At 43.3% G+C, this 20,959-nt stretch overlaps 1 protein-coding gene across 3 annotated transcripts in view; it reads right to left on the reverse strand.

The window, feature by feature from the left end:
• Positions 1–10,118, reverse strand: part of IPO8 (importin 8) — a 46,956-nt gene extending 36,838 nt beyond the window's left edge. For all 3 annotated transcript variants that reach the window (XM_074163314.1, XM_074163306.1, XM_074163297.1), the window contains exons 1-2: positions 9,923–10,118; positions 1,327–1,408 (exon numbers count right to left, since the gene is read on the reverse strand). In XM_074163314.1, coding sequence (XP_074019415.1) covers positions 1,327–1,408; positions 9,923–10,006 — 166 coding nt within the window. In that variant the 5' untranslated portion in view covers positions 10,007–10,118. The remainder of the gene's footprint in view (positions 1–1,326; positions 1,409–9,922) is intronic.
• Between the last annotated feature and the right edge of the window lie 10,841 nt (positions 10,119–20,959).

Below are 20,959 nucleotides of genomic sequence, written 5' to 3' on the forward strand. Positions count from 1 at the left end.
GATTAATAGGATCTGTAAAAAAAAAAAACCAACAGTGCTTCTATGGGAAATGCTGTTCCATAGGATAAAAACAGAGCTGTGAAAGAAACAGTATTGTCATGGTTTAACCCCAGCTAACAACTAGGACCGCGCAGCCGCTCACTTACTCCCCTCCTCCCCTCCCAGTAGGGTAGGGAGAAGAGGGAGAAAAGGAGGGGAAGGGGAAAAAAACTCAAGGGTTGAGATAAACACAGTTTAACAGAACAGTAAGAGAAGAGGAAAATAACAATAATAGTAATGGTAAAAGCAAAATAAAATGATACAACACAAGTCACTCTTATCACGCGAATCACTGGTTGCCCAGGCCATCCCGAGCAGCAATCAGGGATTCCTGCCCCCCAGCCAACCCCCATTTATATACTGAGCATTACATCTACGGTATGGAATACTCCTTTGGCCAGCATGCTCTGTCTATGCTCCCTCTCAGCTTCTATAGGAAGCTGAAAAAGCCCTTGACTAACGTAAACATTAGTTAGCAAAAACTAAAACAATGTGTTATTGACATTCTTCTCATACTAAAACCAAAACACAGCAGCTACTAGAAAGAAAATTAACTCTATCCCAACTGAAACCAGAACAAGTATTCATCAATTTCTTGAAAAAGCTGAATATTTTCTGTATCTGTCAAAAATACAAGAATAGTTAAAATAGATAATGAGAGCTTAGAATCTGATCTTACACATGAATACCTGAACTCAAATAAAGTTGAGCAATCTTTCTAGACATGTTCAGACTATAAATTCATAACTTATCAGTGATGTGACCTTCCTTCATATCTACTTCTGTGAGTGGATACCATAGATACTGACTAAGCATATGTGGCTACCCTTGACCCAGGGAACTATGGGCTTTTTTCATTTCTCCAAAACTTTCATTTTTCCAGGAAGCGAGATTCAAATAGAGAAATATGCATTCAAATGAGATCCACTTTTTTTTTTTTTTTAAATTCCCACTTGACTTGGCATCACTACTTCTTCACCATCAGGAGAAAGAAAGAATACCTAAGGCCCCCTGGGTACGCAGTTTCAAGCAGAAATCATTCCCTTTTCACACCAGTATCACAGCAATCCAGTAGGGATCACTACAAACACGGAGCCAAAGGAGGACTCTACCCTACACCCACGGTTTATCTGGCTCTCATGTAGGAAAGAAATGGCAAAGATAGAGCCTTTTCTGCATTCAGAACAAATGTGAACTCACTTACATTGCAACAGCTCAATACTCTGTTGAAATAACCAAGAGACTGACTTTCTACTGAAAGAAAATGAAATGAGGAATTTATCTTACCTGCTTGACGCACTGGAAATTCAACTTCATCTGATACTATGATTTGCAGTAGAGTTGGAGCAAAATTGATGATCTTATAGGACTGAAATACATATAAAACACAGTTAGCAAATCACTATGTTCAAAGATGACTGTATTATCAAAAGCTGAATAAGAAATACATACTGAGGATTTTGCAGTGTTCTTTGACTCTCCTCACGAAGCATGAAAGTATGAAAAACCCACTTGGATTTATCTAGATCTACAGCAATCCAAATAATCACTTGTAAAAGCTGAGCACATAACAGCACATGGGTAGAATAAGTATTGTGACAAAGCTCTCTGTTAGAGATTAGTGATAATGAATATTTTAAAAAATTCTGAGACTGCATAATGAAAAGCACTACAAATCTGTCTTTGAATTATTTAAATTAGCCTCATAAGTTAAATGGATATTGACAGGCTTCATCAATATATACCATTTATTGGCAAAATAGATTGTGGTACGATAGCAATACTGGATTTTGAAGAGATTAAGAAAACCATTTAAAATTATTTTCAAGTGTAAACAGCATCTGCATTAGCCATTTATTACACAGCTATCTTTTAACAAACTAGACGTATAGAGCATCTTAACAGAAAAATAAAAACTGGGGAAACACAGTGGAATAACCATTTTTAATTAAAATCAAGCACAGACAGATAACATTTCAAAACCCACAGCCTTCCTGGGAACTTTTCAAACATTACATCAGCCATGCAGCTGAAGAATTTCAAAGAGAAAACAATGCTCACTGAACTTCTGAGCAAAGCACACCAGATTTAAAAGATGCGAAAATCTGATAGCATTATACTGCTGTCATTCAACAGGGTTCCTCCAACGTGAAGAATTGCTGACTTTGCACAGTGCAGTTACTACTAAGCCTTGGCAACATCAGTAGTTACTAGCGGGTCAGATCTTTCATCACTTAGATCCATGTGCTTTACGTTCAAAGAGAGATGTCTCTTGGGGCCAGATGGCAGAAGCTTTCTTTATTTCATTTTTTATAGTATTTCTTTCCAACTAGACTACGCCTGGCAGTTCTGTGGTTGTTTCCAGAGCTGTACTTTAAGTAGAAGTATACTACATCTTCTGTAAACTTTGCCTCATTTGAAAGCTGTGAAATGAGAGGTACGTTTTGCTCTTCATGTACCCAGTTCCTTGATCTAACATTACCATAATGAGGTAAAAATCACATTGCTTTCATGATGCCTAAGTGTAACAGCTGCATCACAACACTATCACTCAATAATTTTACCAAATCACTTAACTTTCTGGCCCTCATCTTACTCATTTTAATGATTTTGTAATTCTAACCTATGCTGTGCTCAGAGACTCATTTGATGTTTATATAGAGTAATCTGAGATCTCGGATAAAAGCAGTAATGGCAAATCAAAAGCATATTTTCCTGCAATTCCCTTCTCTATAAACTTTCATTATCCATAAGAAATGCTCCAAATAAAGTAAAAGCTGTAACAGACTGCACAGGAACTCCATTTATCTACGGACGCACTGAAATACCAGCTTTCAATGTCAACTAGTTGAAGTGCACTGGATTCCAAAGATCACCTTTTAATGGAGTATCCTGGAGTCCAAAGTTTGTCCCTCAGTCACTACCGGACAAAATCTGTACAAAGTTGGTGGGTTCTGATGGGGGCTGCAGCAGCCTCCAGCACTCAACACCCAACTCCCAGGGAGATAAGGAAAGCACAAGAAATCCCAGCAGCACCGAAAACCAAAAATGTGCGTGAACCCTAACCGTCCTTTTTATTCTAATATGCTGTTCTCAGACAGAATCTATACACAGCTTTTACTACTATAAACACGTTGATTAGGAATGCAACCTTTTTTGGGGTTGTTTTGTTGTTGTCGTCTTCCTGTAGTAATCCTACCAGTATCACATGCAGGGTGGACACAGTGATAACAGCATAAATTATTTCCTTCTCTCTGCGCAAACAGCTTTTACTGAATCTACATTAAAGCCACCGCCACTCCAGGAAGCTTTATTGTTACCACTTGTGCTGGCGTACGACTGCTATCCCTGAAGTTTTGCCAGGATATACACAAATATGGTTATTTGGCCTGTGCAGCGAATCCTCTCAGCAAGCGCCTGGGGTGACAAAAGACACGTTACGCAGAAGGTACGCACAGCATCTCAGAGGGGGCCCCGTCCCTACCAGCACACTGCCATGAGGGCTTCTTTACATACCAACACTCCCAAAGAGATAACAGGGACACGGTACCAAGCTCCCACTAAATCCTTCTACTCTGTACTACTGTCGTTACCATAATTCACATTTTTACATAGCTTCGTTTTCTACTCATTATCAGAAACACGAATGCTGTAGAGATCAAAAGAGATTGTGTGCCCGTTTTTAGAAACAAGACACCCGATTCTGTTGTATTTGTGAAGCTCAAATACCATCCTGCTCACTTGTGCAGCAACAAACCCCATCAGGAAAACCACACGCCGCTCGCAATTTTTGGAACAGAGGACTTTCTAAAAAAGCTGCGTTCAGCTACATCCTTCCTATACAAGCACACTCTCGTTGGTTTAGTTGTCACGCTAACCGTGATCTTGGGATGTATCCTTTCCCCGCCTTGCTCGGGAAACCATACAACAGGCACGCGGACACCGGTGAGTAAAGCTGTACAAGCAGGAGCAGAGCAGTTGTCAGGTGTGCACCGTGTAAATGGAGAGAGACAAGGAAGAGACATCAGACCCTGAGGAGTTCAGCAAGACAGTTATTCGTACGGTTACAGCCACACCTGAACTTTTACAAAGGCAGAGAAGGAATATCGTCAGTCCCCTGGAAGGAATGGAAAGCTGTTGATTTTGAAGAGGCATGCCCAGGAGCCGCGGGGAGGCACCAGATGGCTGAGAAAAGACTTTGGGCGCAACTCCCGCATCACAGCACGCCGCTTTGTGCAGCTTGTGAATCATTACGCCGCCTTGAATTCACATTGCTGTGATTTGGTAAAACTTTCTCTGGAGGTGCTCATCAATGGGGGCAGATGTTTATTTTGAAGGAAAAGGTAAAAGATTTTGAAAAATAAACTTTCACTGCGTGCTTATAAAGAACAATTATTTTAAAGCTGTGTAAAACACATGCTGACTGCTCTTGCATGAATCACAGATCAGAGCATTTTTGCTAAAAAAATACCTCTTTAAATTTCTATTGGGATTAAGAGGATGGGATACGGCACGTGCAAGGCTCACAGCTAAGCTGGGAGAGGCACACAGCACTGGTAAGATACAATCGGGTAAATTTACAGCAATGACCAAGGAGACGTGTATGTCCCCACAGATCTTGTTCCACCTGTGCCCACTGTCTCAGGATCGGCGCGCTGCAGCTGCACAGCTTTCTGCACTCGGGGCCTTGCAGCTTTGGCCCAACATGCATCCTTCCGTGCCTCAGCATCACAGCTCCACTCCTCAAAACACCAGAGAACACATAATTTTTTCGCCTGTTTCCTCTTCCATATGGTTGGGCATAGAACAGATGATACTCCAGAAAGCCTCAGATGGGCCACCGAAAAACAGCAAGATGAACATCGTCACGTGTAAAGGACTACAATACAAGGGGAGATAAGCAGGAAAAATATGTAAAAATTTCCCTAAATGGACCCTACTGAAGCAAATACTTTTCACATGTAACATTCAGATTTGGCTCCAGGTTATCATGCATTATATACTACTAAACTCATTTCAGCAAGCGTTATTCTTGTGTCTTGTTTGCTGTCGCATTTAAGGCCCACAGCAAACAACTGCTCCGTGGTCACATTTGTCAGTCACCTTCCCGCTGCGCTGATGGCAACCAGTGTGGCTGAGTGCAGAACGGAACTGGAAGGTGTTTTTTCCCCTGCAGAACAACAATGGGATGATCTAGGATAATGGATATGGAAAACCAGAGCCTTCCCTCAGGTCCTGAAAGTGAAGCCACGAGTATCCTTCTCCACCAGCAATAAACATCACCTCTTTCTCTGTACCTCTGAATCCAAGTATGGCATGTAAAAATTGCTGAAAAATCAAGGCACTACATATTTGTTCGCAAAGACAAACACAGAGAAGAAATTTGTACCTTGAATATGTATGCAATTACCTGTTTACAAAGATTATTTTAAGGCTTACGTACATCTGATTTGAATGCTCAACTATCTGGTTTACTGAGCTTTATTTTCTGTTTGCCGTGCACTGAAAATGCACTACTTAGATATTCCATCAGTATTTGTCACACTCGGGAATATTTTTGCAGTTATTTTCTCTCTTGTTTTATACACTGTCAGTCACAGACAGTTGTTAAAACCAACTAGAACTTCAAAAGGCACTTTCTTCTTTCCCTGTCTACACACAAAGGTACTGTTTGGGGACGGGAAAACACACAGTGTTTTCATACATAATGAAAATAACCATGTGTAAGAACCTACTTGAGCTTCTTTCCTCTGTGGGTTCCACTGCCAAATTCACCCAGTCTCAAACAAACTCCGCTTTCCACAGAACTTATCATTGTGCGAGTCAACTTATTTCTCAAATTGGTCTTCAATACAAACGCCTGAGATTCCTTCCTCTAGGTGACAAGAGGTGTTCATTGTCACTTGCAGAGTGGCCTTAGGATCCCTGCCTATTATGGCAGCCAGCTCAACAAAGATGTGGAAGATATGGAAGGAAGCCCAACTTTATTCTGGACTCTTCTGCTTTTGGGCAATCTTCTCATACTTCTTTCTCTTCTTCTAGCACTTCTCCTCAGTTCCTGTCAAAGCCAAATTCTGCAACTCCTTCTCGATATTTAAACAAACATCTGTATTTCTGCAACTGTATTCTTATTTTCCCCTTTGTTACAGGCCAAAGAAATCTATTACAGCAGGTTGAGCCAATGAAGATTAATGCATAAAAATTGTATGGTACTCCTATCTGAATTGGAATCAGTGATGACTTTGTATGTTCACACAATCAGACAGTACATTCCACAACACTCCAAGAACTGGGACATGAAAGCAGCAGTTAGCCATTAAAAAAAAATAAAATAAAAAATTTCAAACCAGTGAAAGTCCCTGAAGTCCATGAGACACACCTAACGAGACTAACAGCCTAGAAGAGACACCAAAGAAAAATGCAGAGAAATTGAGTATCTTTCTTGGTATGATAATTGACTGTTCTAAGTACAGTATGATCAATAAACATGATCATAAAGTGCACAATGATTACGATGTGACAGCGCTGAAGAAAAAAATGGGGGGGGGGGAACAAAAGAAAAAAAGGAAGATGGAAAGATGTGTACGCTTAGAAAATCAACAGGCTAACAGGGAAATTACAGCAGTTAATGATAGAGGTTACTGACCTGGCAGAAAATTACTGCTCTAGTTTCAAGAATCACATTTCAGGCAAATTCCACACTTACATTTGTGTTCGGGTCACTGAGAGAAGTGAAGTTTGTTGATGACTCAGAAGCAGCATGCACCATCCAAGAAGAAAGATCAGAAGCATCCTACTAAGAACTGAATGATCTTTAGAACTGCACCAACAAAAATGGAGTGTGGTAATAGGACAAAGTACATGGTCATGCACTCAAGGATAATAGGAATTTCTCCTAAAAGCTTGAAGTTTCTTAGTGAGGAACAACCATAGGATAAAAGGACCTCAGTATATTAAGTGATAAGAAATATGTAGAAGTTGGACACGAAGAAGATAATTGTAATTTTAGGATATATCAAATGAAATATCAGTGGCATTGAGCATGAGGCTTTCTCGAACGCTGCAAACACAAATGACCAGATTACACAAGAAAGATTAATTCAAATGGAAAAAAGTATGGAGAAGAGCTGTGCTCTCCTATTATTAGATTTCATAAATTCAGTTTTATGATATGGCAAAGGAAACACAGCCTGTTGAGACTAGGGAAACAGGCCAGTAGGGATCAGCCTTTGAAAAATACGTCAGAGAGGGTATCAAGAAACCTATTCTAGCTAAGAAGTAAGATTGCCACAAATGGATATAAATAGAGCATAAATTAATTTAAACTGGAAACTAATACTTGTTTCTGTCTGCAGGAGGAAGAAAATTCACAAACGGCCTTCCAATAGATATAATAAGGGGGAAAAAAGGAATCTTTATTCCATCTCTGAATGCAGTTAGATGATAATCCAGAAGGCAGACAGCAACTTCATTAATTTAGCTCTATCTTTACACAGGTGCAGGAACATACAGAAAAGAAAGAGGCATTTTCAGACATGCTGAGACTTTTTACAGGTAGGCAAGCTTTCACTCATTTTAACTCTGTTCTCCACACTCTACACTGTAAGCAAACTATGGAGTCAGGCCTATTATGAGATCGTTCTCTGAATTGGTACAAGCAGGGAGGTACCTACAGAGACGTGCTATATCAGAGGACCAGTAGGATTTACACTCTCTGGGAAGCTCCTGTCACTACCTGGATTCAAACCTGAAAGCAAATGTACACTGCAGATGGGCTAACACAAGAGAAGTTTTACCTCAATACCCATTAGCATGTATCAGGAGCAGCACCAGCTTAACTAGTGCACAGAAGAAAGGTGACGCCTGTTCTGTTTGGCCAAGTGTTGTAGTACCACTTCCAGTACTTATTGTCGGAGGGGTTTCTGTTTGGTTGGTGGATCAGTTCCTTTGCTAGAACAAGATAAAAGCTAGAACAGCATCTGGATTCCAGTACTTGCAGGAACACAGTTACATGTCAACACTATCATTAGATACATGGGAGTCTGACAAGTTGCTTTGAAGTCTTGCTTCAAAAGCACTGAAAGGCTTCAAGATGTCAAAGGCCCACGTTAAGCAACATTTCTCAGGAGCACTTTTGTTCCACTCATCCAAAGAGTCGTGTCAAACTACCAACACGGCATCAGTACGTTATATCAGTCAGATACATCATGCTTCATTTAGTAACAGGAAGCCTACACAATAATAGGTATGTCTTAATTTCAAGATTCATTCTTTATAACAGTTAGAAGAGAAAATATGTCAGCTATTTTAAATAAAAGTCTGTATCTCAACCTGTGCTCAATAAATACACTTGCAATCTTGAAACTAAAACCCAGGTCTTTCACACAAATTGCCTTACCCATCACTTGAACTTAAAACATTTTACCAGTGTCAATCTTAAAACACTTTTAAAACTTTTCCTGAGCTTCACAGTAATTATTGGTGATGTTAAAATGACAGTGTTAGGAGCAGGACCCAGGAATCCAGACAGCTGCCTCTTTGTTCTGAGCCTGCCAAACATGCACCAGTTTATTATTGTAGTTTTGATTCCCGTGCAACAGGCTGCTGACAAATATTTATAATTTCTCTCTCAGTCCTTAATAGTAGGGATAAAAATAGGTCCTGATGAGTTTTTGAAGTAGCTATACCAAATAAAGAAAAAAAGTTTTGCATTTTTATCTAACTATCCGCAAGAGCATTTGCAATGTCCAGCACTTAATCCACTGATTTACTAAAGGAACTCGCCAACTGCTAAAGCAAGGATTAGCTACACCTAATTCAGAAGTTTTAAGTTGCCTAAATAGCAAATCAAGCCAGAGGAGCAATCCTGAAGTAGCAGTAATTCCTGACAGCAAATTCTCACTGACCATTTTGTTAACACACCAACTCAGTCGAAAAATCCAAGTCCTTCAACAGATATGGCCAAATACTCCATCAAATTATAGATGCTAAAGCTTTATTTATGCCGTGCAAAGGGACTTCCTCTTTTTCCAAATGTCCAAACTGAGACTGCGGTCACAGCGTTGATTCAGCGCACAGTGCCGCTACGTTACCTGTGGGATGCTGTGATAAATGCTACCCACAGAAATCCAATGTGCCTTTCCCAAACTTTTACTTGGTGAGCTGCTAGACGACGGGACAAAAATCAGTCCCCGAGAGTCACCACTGCCTGCCGTCGGTGAGAGCAAGAGAGAGCGACCTGAGCAGCGTGGAGCCCCACGTCGTGCCTTCCAGCACCGGGTACCCAACTCGGGCCACGCTGAGGACGAGACTGCCCCGCAACGCCCTGCTCCCCGGGTCGCAGAACTAAGGGCAACATTGACCGAGGGCGGCGATCCCGTCCCAGCCAACGGGCACCCACGCACCGGGGGCCACCCACGCACCGGGAGCCCCTGGGCACCCACGGACGGGGGGGCCGCCGGGGCGGCACTCCTCGCCCGGCAGCCAGAGGGAGGCTCCGAGAGTCGGCAGCCTAGCCAGCCAGGCAGACCCCGCCCCGGGGGTCCCGGCAGCCGGAGCGGGGCGGGCCTGTCTCCCGCTGCGCTTGCCGCCGCCGCTGCGGCCGAGTGCCCGCTGACAGGCGGCTTCAGCGGGGGGGGGGGGGGGGGGAGTGCCGCCGCCGGTCCGGCCCGGTTGTCCGCTGCAGCCGCCCCACGGCCCCTCGCCGCGGAGCGCAGCCGGGCGGAGCGATCGGACCCGGCGCGGAAGAGGGGGCGACAGCGGCGACCCCCGCCCCTGCCGGCGGGTCCGGGCGACCCCGTTCCGGGCGGCGGCCGGGGGTGAGGCGCGGCGGGGGGAGGGGGGGGGGGCGGAGGCGGGGCGGCGCCGTTGGATTCCCGCTCACCTGATCGAGCTCGTTCTCGGCAGCGATGCGCAGGTTGGGGTCGATGGTGCCCCTCAAGGCCTGGATGATCCTGTTGGGGTCCATCTTCCCCCTTCCCGCGCCGGCGGGCAGCGCTCCCCCGGGGGCTGCAAGAGGAGAAGGAAGAGGAGCCGCCGCCGCTCGCGCCGCCGCCCCCCCCCGGGCCACAATCGCAGGATCGCGCGCCCCACCCCCTCCGGTTCCTCTCCGGAGCCATTCACCGGTTTGCGACAGCTAGGTATCGGGAAGCGGGGCATTGCTTTACGGCCGGCTCTGCGCAGAGGTCGCCGAGAGGCGGGCGCCATTTTGTTGTACGGATAGAAAAGTCAGCCGGGATAGCTCTCCTGGTGGGTGAGGTTAGGGAGCGGTTTCCGGGCCGGAGCTTCTGTGGGGGCGGCCATGTCGCGGTACGGAACGTGAGCTGTGGAGCTAGCCGCGCCTCGCTCCCTGAGGGAGAGGGTTGCTAGGGGCGGCGAGGCCGTTGTCCCTGCGGTGGCTGCGAGGTTGCTGGCTTCTCCGCTGTAGCCTCCGCATCTAGGGGCGCCTGCCGCGTTCTCCATCCCTGGAGACACCGACGGGAGACTGGGCGGCCAGCAAACCGCCGCTGTCATGGCGATGGAGGGGGCGGCAGGCCCGGCGGCGCAGGGCCCGGACGGGGAGCGGGCCCGGGCGGCGAGGGGCCGGCCATGCCGGGGGAGGCAGGGGCCCACCACTTGGGGCTGCTCCTGCTGCAGGGGGGTTGAGGTGCCGCCCTCCATCATCGCTCCTTGGTGGCCTCTGCTGGTACCTCGCAGCGAGCGGCGGCGCCGGCTGAGGCGCACCGGTCCCACAGGCCATCTGGTTGCCCGACCCACGGGATGCTTCGGGACCCTCTGCGCCATCTGTCTTTGCCAGCACCTACTCTCACTGCGCTTGAAGGAGGGAAAAAAAAAAAAAAGAAAAAGAAAAAAGAAAAATCTCATTTTTCCAGCTTGAGTACCAGGCTTGATTGGTCGGTATTTGCTACCACACGAGCTGTTGGCACAAGAATTAAAGTGAGAACGCCAAGACTGACTGGGGGTGAGGTCAATTCCATGGTGAAGAACCGATGTCATTGCCATGGTTATCCAGGTACCTAAGGTACGTGCTGCTGCACGAGACAGGCTCGCAACATACAGGAAGAGCGAAGTTTGCTGCAAGCAACTTCCTAAAATGTGCAGTTGGGGCACACATCATGATTCCTACTATGCTTCTGATACTTGTCCTCATCATTATGTAGACCCTGAAAATGGTTTTGCTTATCTTAGTGGTGTTTGCATGTGAGAGTGGGTTGAAGGTGGTTACTACTCAGGTTGTCACGAATACACAAATACCACTTCTAGCTGCAAACACTTACTCCACTATGATTCCCCACCTCTGTCCAATTTCTCTCCTTAAACCCTAGAACGTGCAGGTGAACCAAAGGAAGATTTAAGCATCTGTTATGGTTTGAGAAACCCACAACAATTTATTGTCCTGTAGACAATTATTCGATCACCCAATGACCCCTCCCAAGCCAGAAATGGGAATCAGGGAAAAACAAAAAAACACAAGGGCTAAAATATAAATAGATTTAATGGGATGAGACTAAATAATTAACATAAATAATATTAAAGAACAAATATTGATCCCGATACCAATATAAAATACCCAAGGATTATACTTAGCCAGTTCTACAGCAAATGTCGGACACAGCAAGTGCTACGGCTTCAGTAGGAAGGAAGGGGCTCAGGGGTCCGGCACTGGGCAAGAAGTTCTCTGGACCGCTGCCATCAAGGGAAAGAGAGAGGACACTATGCAGCAAACTTTCTAATTTATATTAAATGTGACGTTCATGGTATGAAATAATCCTGTTGGCCAGCCTGGGTCAAGTGCCTGCGTCTCACTCCTCCTCATCCCTGCACCTGGCGAACTCGAAAACACTCAGACCTTGAAACCCACATAGCCTAGCTGGCTATAAAGTAAATATTTGCACAAACTCAGACACTAGAGTCTTCTAAAAGTGCAATTTTCCCAAGCGTTAGGAGATATATTAGTCTTGTGTTGCTCAAACCAGGACAACAGCCATGCAGGTATAAGATAATTACCAAAAGTGCCCTTCACAGACCAACAGCATGCCAGAAAAACCTCATGTCTAAAACAATCTTTGTGAGCCAAATCCTTTGGTTACTTCTGCAGGTGATGTTTTACATAACATTTACAAACCAGAGACATGTTATTAACTGATAGAAGTAACAGAAAGACTACTTGCTGTGTTTTGCAGGAGTCAAACACACGGGCATTTACAAGATCATGCTGTTTATATATAGATACCTTAAGAACACAATTGGACAGTATTTCATTTGTTCATTGTAATTACAGTATAAGATGTCATTTCTCATTACTGGCCCTCTATTAGGAAAACAGCACTTCCATCAACTTATATATTACCTGGCCTGTAGGGAAGAATATTCCTGTTGACAATGGTGAATGCATAGGAGTGACATTTATGGCAGGGATACCCTTCTCTTGCCAAGGGGAATATATGCTAATTCTTGCCACAACATCTTTACTGCCGCTAAATAACTTAAGTTCCTAAATTGCTTACAAGGAAAATATTAACACGTCTAATACTATGATGATTTTATACAAAAATATTGTCTCATAGTAAGTTTGCCCAGAATAAAAGAAGAATCTAGCTGTAAAAATGAATTACACCTACCTAGCATTCGGAGATTGTGCGCTCTGTGGTTTTTATTGCTTTTGGATCGTTGTCACTCAAGAATTGTCTTTCTGTTCTCCAGTAATGTGGCTCTGCAGCATCTAGCGAGAAATTGTAGGTACTTTGATTCATCTTTTCCTTTCTTCTTAGAAGCAGGAAAGAGTATGTCCAGTAATTATAAAATATATAAAACAAACACCAATGTGAGTGTAAAAAGCATATATTGTTAACTGTGGTAATTCTTTATAATTTTGCCATTTTGGCTAAGATAGTAAATAAGACTAGTCCAGTGAAAACTGCCCATTTTAAAGATCTTGAGTCATGTATCATACTACAAGAAAATTACTTTAAAGGATTTTTATCTCTGCTTCCTTTTCCAAAATTAGAATGTTATGGATAGTTAAAAGCGGTTCTGTTTTATTCCATTTCTTTGTATTCATCTGCGGTACGAGAACATAAAAGTTATGAAATTGATTCACTGAAGGACTTGAGTCGTGTGAAGCTGGTGATGTGAAACATATAAATAAAGAACAAAATATGCTTAAAGGCTATTTTAGCATCTTTCTAAAATGTTTTTTGGTTTGGTTTTTTTTTTGGAATGTTATTGCGCTAAGCATTTGCGTTTAAAACAGCGCTTTTAACACACAACATTCACTACCAAAAAAAAGTGGAAAAGATTTTGCACCTAAGATGTTACTTTTAAGACTCACTTTTTGTGCACACAGCCATCAATGAGGCAATGCCAGCCAATGTCTAAATCAAGTAACGCCCAGTTCAGTGACGCTTATTTCCTTGGTAATAATGTCAGAAGTGATTTAGTTGTGGAAGTATTGTCGCAAGCATTTTAATCTACCTATGCTATGCTGGGTTCGATGTTTGCCTGATATTTCTTTCTGTAAAACGTGAACCTCCGTAGATACCAGCGACTGTGTTATTCTAAAAATAAGCTTAGTTCTTAATTGAAATGTCTTTATGTAACTTCAAAAACTTCAGAATGAAAGTAACTACTTATAAGCAAGAACTCATGCCTTTTTGTTAGAGCAAAGATTCTGTTAATATTTTGGCCTTCATCTATTTCAAAATAATGGATCTGGAACTGAATTAGAATGTGTTTTTTTAAAAAAAATATCTGTTTTGCTACTCTGCAAAGTAAGGAATCTAAATAAAATTCTGATATTTTCTTGTCAGCTGTCTAATGCTGCTGCTGAGAGAAGACCCAATGTGAAAGGGACAAGTGTTATACAAAGAAACTGAAAACAAGTACATGAAATCCAAGTTGCACCAGCATGCAAGTACAGAAAAAAAGGATGAGAATTAAAGGGAAGTGGGGAGATAAGGGAAAGCAAAGGTGGGGGTTTTTTTGGTTTTTTTTAAAGCTCCAGAACTCTCCAGGTGCACTATAACAACAGTTATAGTTTTATAAGTATTTAGACCAAGCAATCATATTTTGAAATTCAGTTGCTGAAACCAAGGATTTTCAAAGCTGCATGACTTTGACCCCCACAAAAATCAGACCCAAGTTCCTGACAGAGCTGCTGTCAAGATAACTTGAGGCTGAGGGGAGACCTTATTCCTCTCTACAACTCCCTGAAAGCAGGCTGTAGAGAGGTGGGGGTCGGTCTCTTCTCCCAGGTCACAGGTGATAGGACAAGAGGAAAAGGCCTCAAGTTGCGCCAGGGGAGGTTCAGGTTGGATATTAGGAAAAATATTTACACTGAAAGGGTTGTTAAGCATTGGAGTGGGCTGCCCAGGGAAGTGGTTGAGGCACCATCCCTGGAGGTATTTAAAAGACGGGTTGACGTAGTGCTTAGAGACATGGTTTAGTGATGTTTTTTTTTTATCAGAGTTAGGTTGATGGTTGGACTCGATGATCTTAAAGGTCCCTTCCAACCTAGACAAGTCTATGATTCTAGGTTCAAGAACTTTGGGAGGTGGAGAAAAACTAGAAAAGCCTTACCTTTTGCAGGTTACTTAGAATTAGTCCTTTGACTTCTGGTTGTTTTGAAACGCAGGTTAGTGTTTTAGCTGAACACTGTGTGTAACTTACTTTCTGCTGGCATGCAGATAACTGCTACGTTATCAAACCAGCCAAGCTCCTTTAGGACAGCATCTGGCTGTAAGTTGCAGTTAATGAGAGATACTCCTGGAAAAGTGTGAGAAAGAAGACAACGATCCTTTGTGTGATGTGCTACAAGCTATACAGTAATCCACTCTTTTCAATACAGGGTTTACTTTGTTGTAGTAAAGTAGTGACAAAGTGATTGGATCTGTACTTGGCATAAAGCCTTCACTACGTATCAACCACAGCCCTTACTCATCTAAGACCCAAACAGTCCAAAAGCTGTACCAACTAAGAATCTCCAGCCAAATTACAGTACTTCACAGTAATTTTTTTTCAAGTACAACACCACCTGGAAGTGTTCAGTCAGCAGATACGAATTTATAAGCTTTTTAATTCTTAATAGAATTGTTAAGAGTTGGGAGGCAAGACACAAAATTAAGTTGATCAGAGACTTGTGAACTAGTGCATAAATAGATTTAACTCATTTTTATCTGGTTACAGTGCAGTACATCTCCAATTAGACTTTTCATATCCTCCACAAGACTCTCAAACTTCATTTTCTCCAAAGACATGTACAGATTTGATAAGGAGCTAGTAAGGATGTTGTGCAGCAGATAAACATGTGCCAGGCATCCAGATACAAGACTTTAGTCAGAATTAAAATTCCGAAGGTGTCTCCCCCACTGACTGTTTTGTCGGAGCAGCTGTAGATAACGTCTAGCAGCCAGGGAAGAAAAGGTATGTCAACTGAACCAGTGCAACAGAACAGTGGCACCACCACTGTAGCCTGCAGGATGGAGGTTTCCTTAGCTGCAGGAAGTCAGCTGTGACAATTCTGGTAGATCATTCATGGTCTCCTCTCGCTTCCACAGCCTGGAAAAAACACAAAAGTCACAAGTCCATTAGTAGTTTGAAAACTTTAAGGAACCCTTTGTCATGGTTGAACCCCATGAGGAGGTGGCTCAGCACCACGCAGCTTCTTGCTCTCTCCTTCCTGGTAGGATGAGGAAAAGAGTTGTAAGGGCAAAAGTGAGAAAACTCGTGGGTTGAGATAAGGACAGCTTAATAAGCAACGCTAAAACTGTGCGCTCAAGCAAAGCAAAACAAGGAATTCATTCATGACTACCCATCAGCAGGCAGATGTTCAGCTGTTTCCAGGAAAGCAGGGATCCATCTGCTCAGCAGCTCATCAGGAAGACAAATACCATCACTCCGAACATCTCTCCCTTCCTCCTCCTTCGCCCAGCTTGTACTGCTGAGCACAACATCGTATGGTCTGGGGTATCCATTTGATCCGATGTGGTCAGCTGTCCCAGCTGTGTCCCCTCCCAGCTTCTTGTGCAGTCCCAGCCCGCTCGCTGGTGGGGCAGCACGAGAACCAGAGGCAGCCTTGATACTGTGTAAGCACTGCTCAGCAGCAGCCAAAGCATCCCTGTGTTATCAACAGTGTTTTGGTCACAAATCCGAAACACAGCACCACAGCACCTACTCTGACAAAAATTAACTCCATCCCAGTCAAAACCAGTACACTCTTCTGTCTCCCAGTATTTCACTGAACTCACAAAGGGAAACATGGAAATTCACTCCCTCCAAATCAAAACCTCGTGTTAGTTCCTTACCCTTATGGTTTGTCTTCAGCAGGCTGCACAAGATACCACCTAAATTCTCTCCAGTTCAGGTATCCGATTTGCAGAGCAAAGACAGCAATAGAAAGTTAGCAGAACGATGATGCCCCTTTGTATGTTTTAATTAGACACGATTATCATCCTTATTTATAAGGCATGACCTAATTATAATCCTTAGTTATAAGGAATGCTGCCTCGTGCAACAATTCAAGCAACTTCATTTACCATTTTATGGAGAAAAAAGGTATTGGAAGACACGGCATTGACATGAAGTTGATACCGGTGTTACCTCAGATGTGAAACCCACCTGTTAAATGCTTCACCCAGAAGGAGAATACGGATCTAGGTCTTCAGCCCGGGCGTACCAAGGTAGGCTGAAGCTGTGCCAATTGGTAAATAATGCAGTGGAATTCTCTGAAAGCGCTTTGAGCTGCTTTCAAAACAAGTATTAATCTAGAAACATAAAGAGTGAGGATTGAGGTACTAATATCCTAGTGTTTATCATTATGGGAAGTCATATGAAGTCATATTTCTCGGTATTTTGAAGATTAGACTAGCAATTTTCTACCAGTGGATTTTGGCCAACTATTGGTGTGGAAAGCAGGTGTTTTGCTTGGTCTTTTGCAGTATTTTTTTTTTTTTTTTTTCAAATATAGCCTTATTGTAGAATCATAGAATAGTTTGCGTTGGAGGGGACCATTAAAGATCATCTAGTTCAACACCCCTGCAGTGAGCAGGGTCATCTTCAACTAGATCAGGTTGCTCAAAGCCCCATCCAACCTGTTCTTTAATGTTTCCAGGGGTGGGGCATCTACCACCTCTCCAGGCAACCTAGTCCAATGTTTCACCACTGTCATTGTAGAAAATTTCCTTATGTTTAGTCTAAATCTACCCTCTTTTACATTAAAACCATTACCTCTTGTCCTATCGCAACAGGTCCTGCTAAAGTTTGTCCTCCTCTTTCTTATAAGATCCCTTTAAGTACAGAAAGGCAACAGGGCCTCCCTGGAGGCTTCTCCAGACTGAACAACCCCAACTCTCTCTGTCTTCACAGGAGAGATTCTCCAGTCCTCTGATCACCTTCGTGGCCCTCCGCTGGACTTGCTTCAACAGGTCTGGGTCCTTCTTGTGTTGGGACCCCAGAGCCAGACACAGAACTCCAGGTGAGGTCTCACAAGAGTAGAGTGGAGGAGCAGAATCACCTCCCTTGACCTGTTAGCCACACTTCTTTTGATGCAGCCCAGGATGTGCTTGGCCTTCTGGGTTGTAAGTGCACATTGCCGGCTCATGTCCAGCTTTTCATCCACCAGTACAACCAACTCCTTGGCAACACTGCTCTTGATCCCTTTATCCCCTAGCCTGTACTGATACCAGGGGTTGCCCCAACCCAGGTACAGGATCTTGCACTTGGCCTTGTTGAACCTCATGAGGTTCACATGGGCCTACTTCTCAAGTTTGTCCAGGTCCCTCTGGCCGGCATCCCATCTCTCAAGCATATCAACAGCACCACCCAGCTTGGTGTCATCCGCAAACTTTCTGAGAGTGCAATCAGTTTTACTGTCTATGTCATTGATGAAGATATTAAACAGCACTGGTCCTAAATACAGACCCCTGAGGGACACCACTTGTCACAGAACTTCATCTGGACATTGAGCTGTTGCCCAGTACGTTCTGGATGCAACCATCCAACCAATTCCTCTTCCACTGAACAGTCCATCCATCAAATCCGTATCTCTCCAAGTTAGACAGAAGGATGTTGTGGGGGACTGTGTTAAAGGCCTTACAAAAGTCCAAATAGATGACATCTGTAGCTCTTCCTTTGTCCACTGATGTAGTCACTCCATCATAGAAGGCCACTAGGTTGGTCAGGCAGGACTTGCCCTCGGTGAAGCCATGCTGGCTGTCCTGAATCACCTCCCTGTCCCTTAGCATAGTGTCTAGGAAGATATGTTACATCATCTTCCCAGGCACAGAGGTAAGGCTGGCAGGTCAGTAGTTCCCAGTGATGTCCTTTCTACCCTTTTCCAAAACAGGTGCAAAGTTTCCCTTTTTCCAGTCACTGGGGAACTTCACCTGGTTGCCACGGCTTTTCAAATTTCACAGAGGGTGGTTTGGCAGTTACATCAGCCAATTCCCTCAGGACTCTAGGATACAGTCAGGTCCCATAGACTTCCGTATGTTCAGGTTTCTCAGGTGGTCACAAATCAGACCTCTTACAGTGGGAGGGACTCTTCTCCCCCGGTGCCAACCTTGCAATCCATCCGCTTCAGAGGTGTGGGAAGAGAGTTCACCAGTGAAGACCGAGGCAAAAAAAGTTAAGTACCTCAGTCTTTTCCATTGCTACCAGTTTGCCAGTCTTGCTTATCAGGGAGAATACGCTTTCTTTGACCTTCCTTTTCTGGCTGACGTACCTGTAGAAGCCCTTCTTAATATTCTCCGCGTCTCTTGCCAAGTTGAGCTCCAACCGTGCCTTGGCCTTAACATTGAAGGCTCAGTACTAACCTTTTGAAGTTTGAAAACTTTGTGAGAGTACCTGTTCCGTTGTACTTGTATTCCTTCTTGTAACTGAGGTTAGGCTAGAGCTCTGGTCATGGCTCTAACGAGAAACACAGTGAAAGCCAACGGTTCTAGCTAAGGAGGTACTACATACCAACACTATCGGATAAAATTGGTCATACGTTCAGTTACTGTATGGAAGACAATTGTCCAAGTTGCATATTTTTAAAATAAAAACTATCAGAGGAAAACCAGACATTTTATTTTAAAGTAGCTGGTACTTTAGCGATGATTCCAATTCAGGCTGATAAAGCTTAAAAAAGCATGAAGTGTTCTAAAGCCATCCATTGTGTGATTTACAGTCAAGTTTCCTATCAACAAATGATATAATGATTAGAATTCATGTTTCATCACATCTTCACACTTCTTGCTGTGACAGTGCACTCCTTTAGGGGATGGAATTTAAAAATCCATCTCATACAGATGGACAACCAGCTCTGAAACCAAGATGCTTACCTCAGATATCTTAAACGTATGCAAGCTAGAAATACATAAGAGCTTTGCTAGGTCTACCAGTAAGAAATAAGTCTAAACAAATGGGTCCATCAAGCAGTTGCCCAAACTTGATTAAACTGGAGCCTTTGAAAGCAACCTATGCTTCACGTATTCACAGCGATCACATGGCTGAGGTTGCCAAAGGCCAACCTCACTAGCAACACTTAGAAGTGCTGGTAACTTGTTCTTAAAACTAAGAAACCCATCACACAAGCACATGTAATAAACCCAAGTAGGATAAGCTGCATACTAAATGAAGAAGCCTGCTCTAAGGCAGTCTGAAGCACAAGGGATACCCTGCTGCTGTACACAGAATAGAGCTCATTTATTTACCAGTCCCTACGCAGCCAGCATGAGAGAAGTGACCGGGTCAGTGCTCTAGATAGCAAAAAAACCCCAAAACCACACAATCTAGAGTTGCAGGTCTGTTAGAAAAGCAATGAAATCTGTTTTTCCACAGCTGCAAAGCTATTGCAAACTGAAAATTATCCTAGCACTTAGGCCAATCTACCATATTCCCATATTTATACACAAGGAGAGTTAACAGTTTGAAAAAAAAGTGCTAGTTAAACTCTTACCATCAGCCTCCATTGGGAGTGTTCTAGAAATAAGCCTCTAAGTGAGAATGCCAATTCTCACTTTAGCCAATAAAAACCACAAAATACAGGCTAAGTATTCAATGGTTAAGGCTTGATATTTTTGTCCATATTGGTAAAAAACTAGGTTCCCTAAAGCTTTATCCCAAACTTCTCATTTCAGAACTTGCCAAAAGAATTAAACCAAGACTTGAAGTATAATCATCCTATAAAATCTGTGTGAAAAAAACTTAAGCTTGGAATGAACCGAAGCTCTTTATGCCAGTAACTTTATGAAGTCATGCCAGGCAACTTGTTTTGGCATCTGCATGGTAGCAGGGGAGAACTGTTTAAAGTTGGAAGTTTTGAAAAACCAGTTACCAAGAAACAGCAGCAGCAGCTTTATATCTAGTCTGAAGTATATTCCATTTAGATTTTTGCTTTCACTTAAATAAGCAGTTGGCTGAACTGCTTTTATTCTGCCTACTTCTAGTTCATCTCTTGATGTACCAGACTTTTCCACAAGCTACTTTAGTACACTGATAAAATGCTTCCTACTGCTTAAAAAAAAAAAAAACCCAAAACAACCCACCCCACCTATTGAAGATAGAAAGTAGGAAGAGCCAGTGACCTACAGTCTTCTTCCTAGTTCAGGCTTTCGTTTTAAACATTGAAATGCTGTATAATATTTGGAATGCTGCAGCTTGGACAAGGACATACATCATAGCTCTTCAGTTCTCAGGCCACAAGAGATTGCTGAAGACTGGTCACAGCCCTTTAGCTGCAAGGAAAGAATTTCTTAAATGCTTCTTCATAAATGCTTCCAAGCATTTGTATTCAGGTTTGATTTAAACTGCAAGCACCAGGCTTCAACTACAAATACCAAGTTCCTCAGCGATTCTCTGAGAGGAAGAGAGAACTCGCATTACAAGCCAGTTCCAGTCTCGCAGGGGAGGGCAGCCAGACATGTCTGCACTTCACAAGGGT

The sequence above is a fragment of the Numenius arquata genome, chromosome 2, assembly GCF_964106895.1.
Source record: "Numenius arquata chromosome 2, bNumArq3.hap1.1, whole genome shotgun sequence".
Taxonomy (NCBI): Eukaryota; Metazoa; Chordata; class Aves; order Charadriiformes; family Scolopacidae; genus Numenius; species Numenius arquata.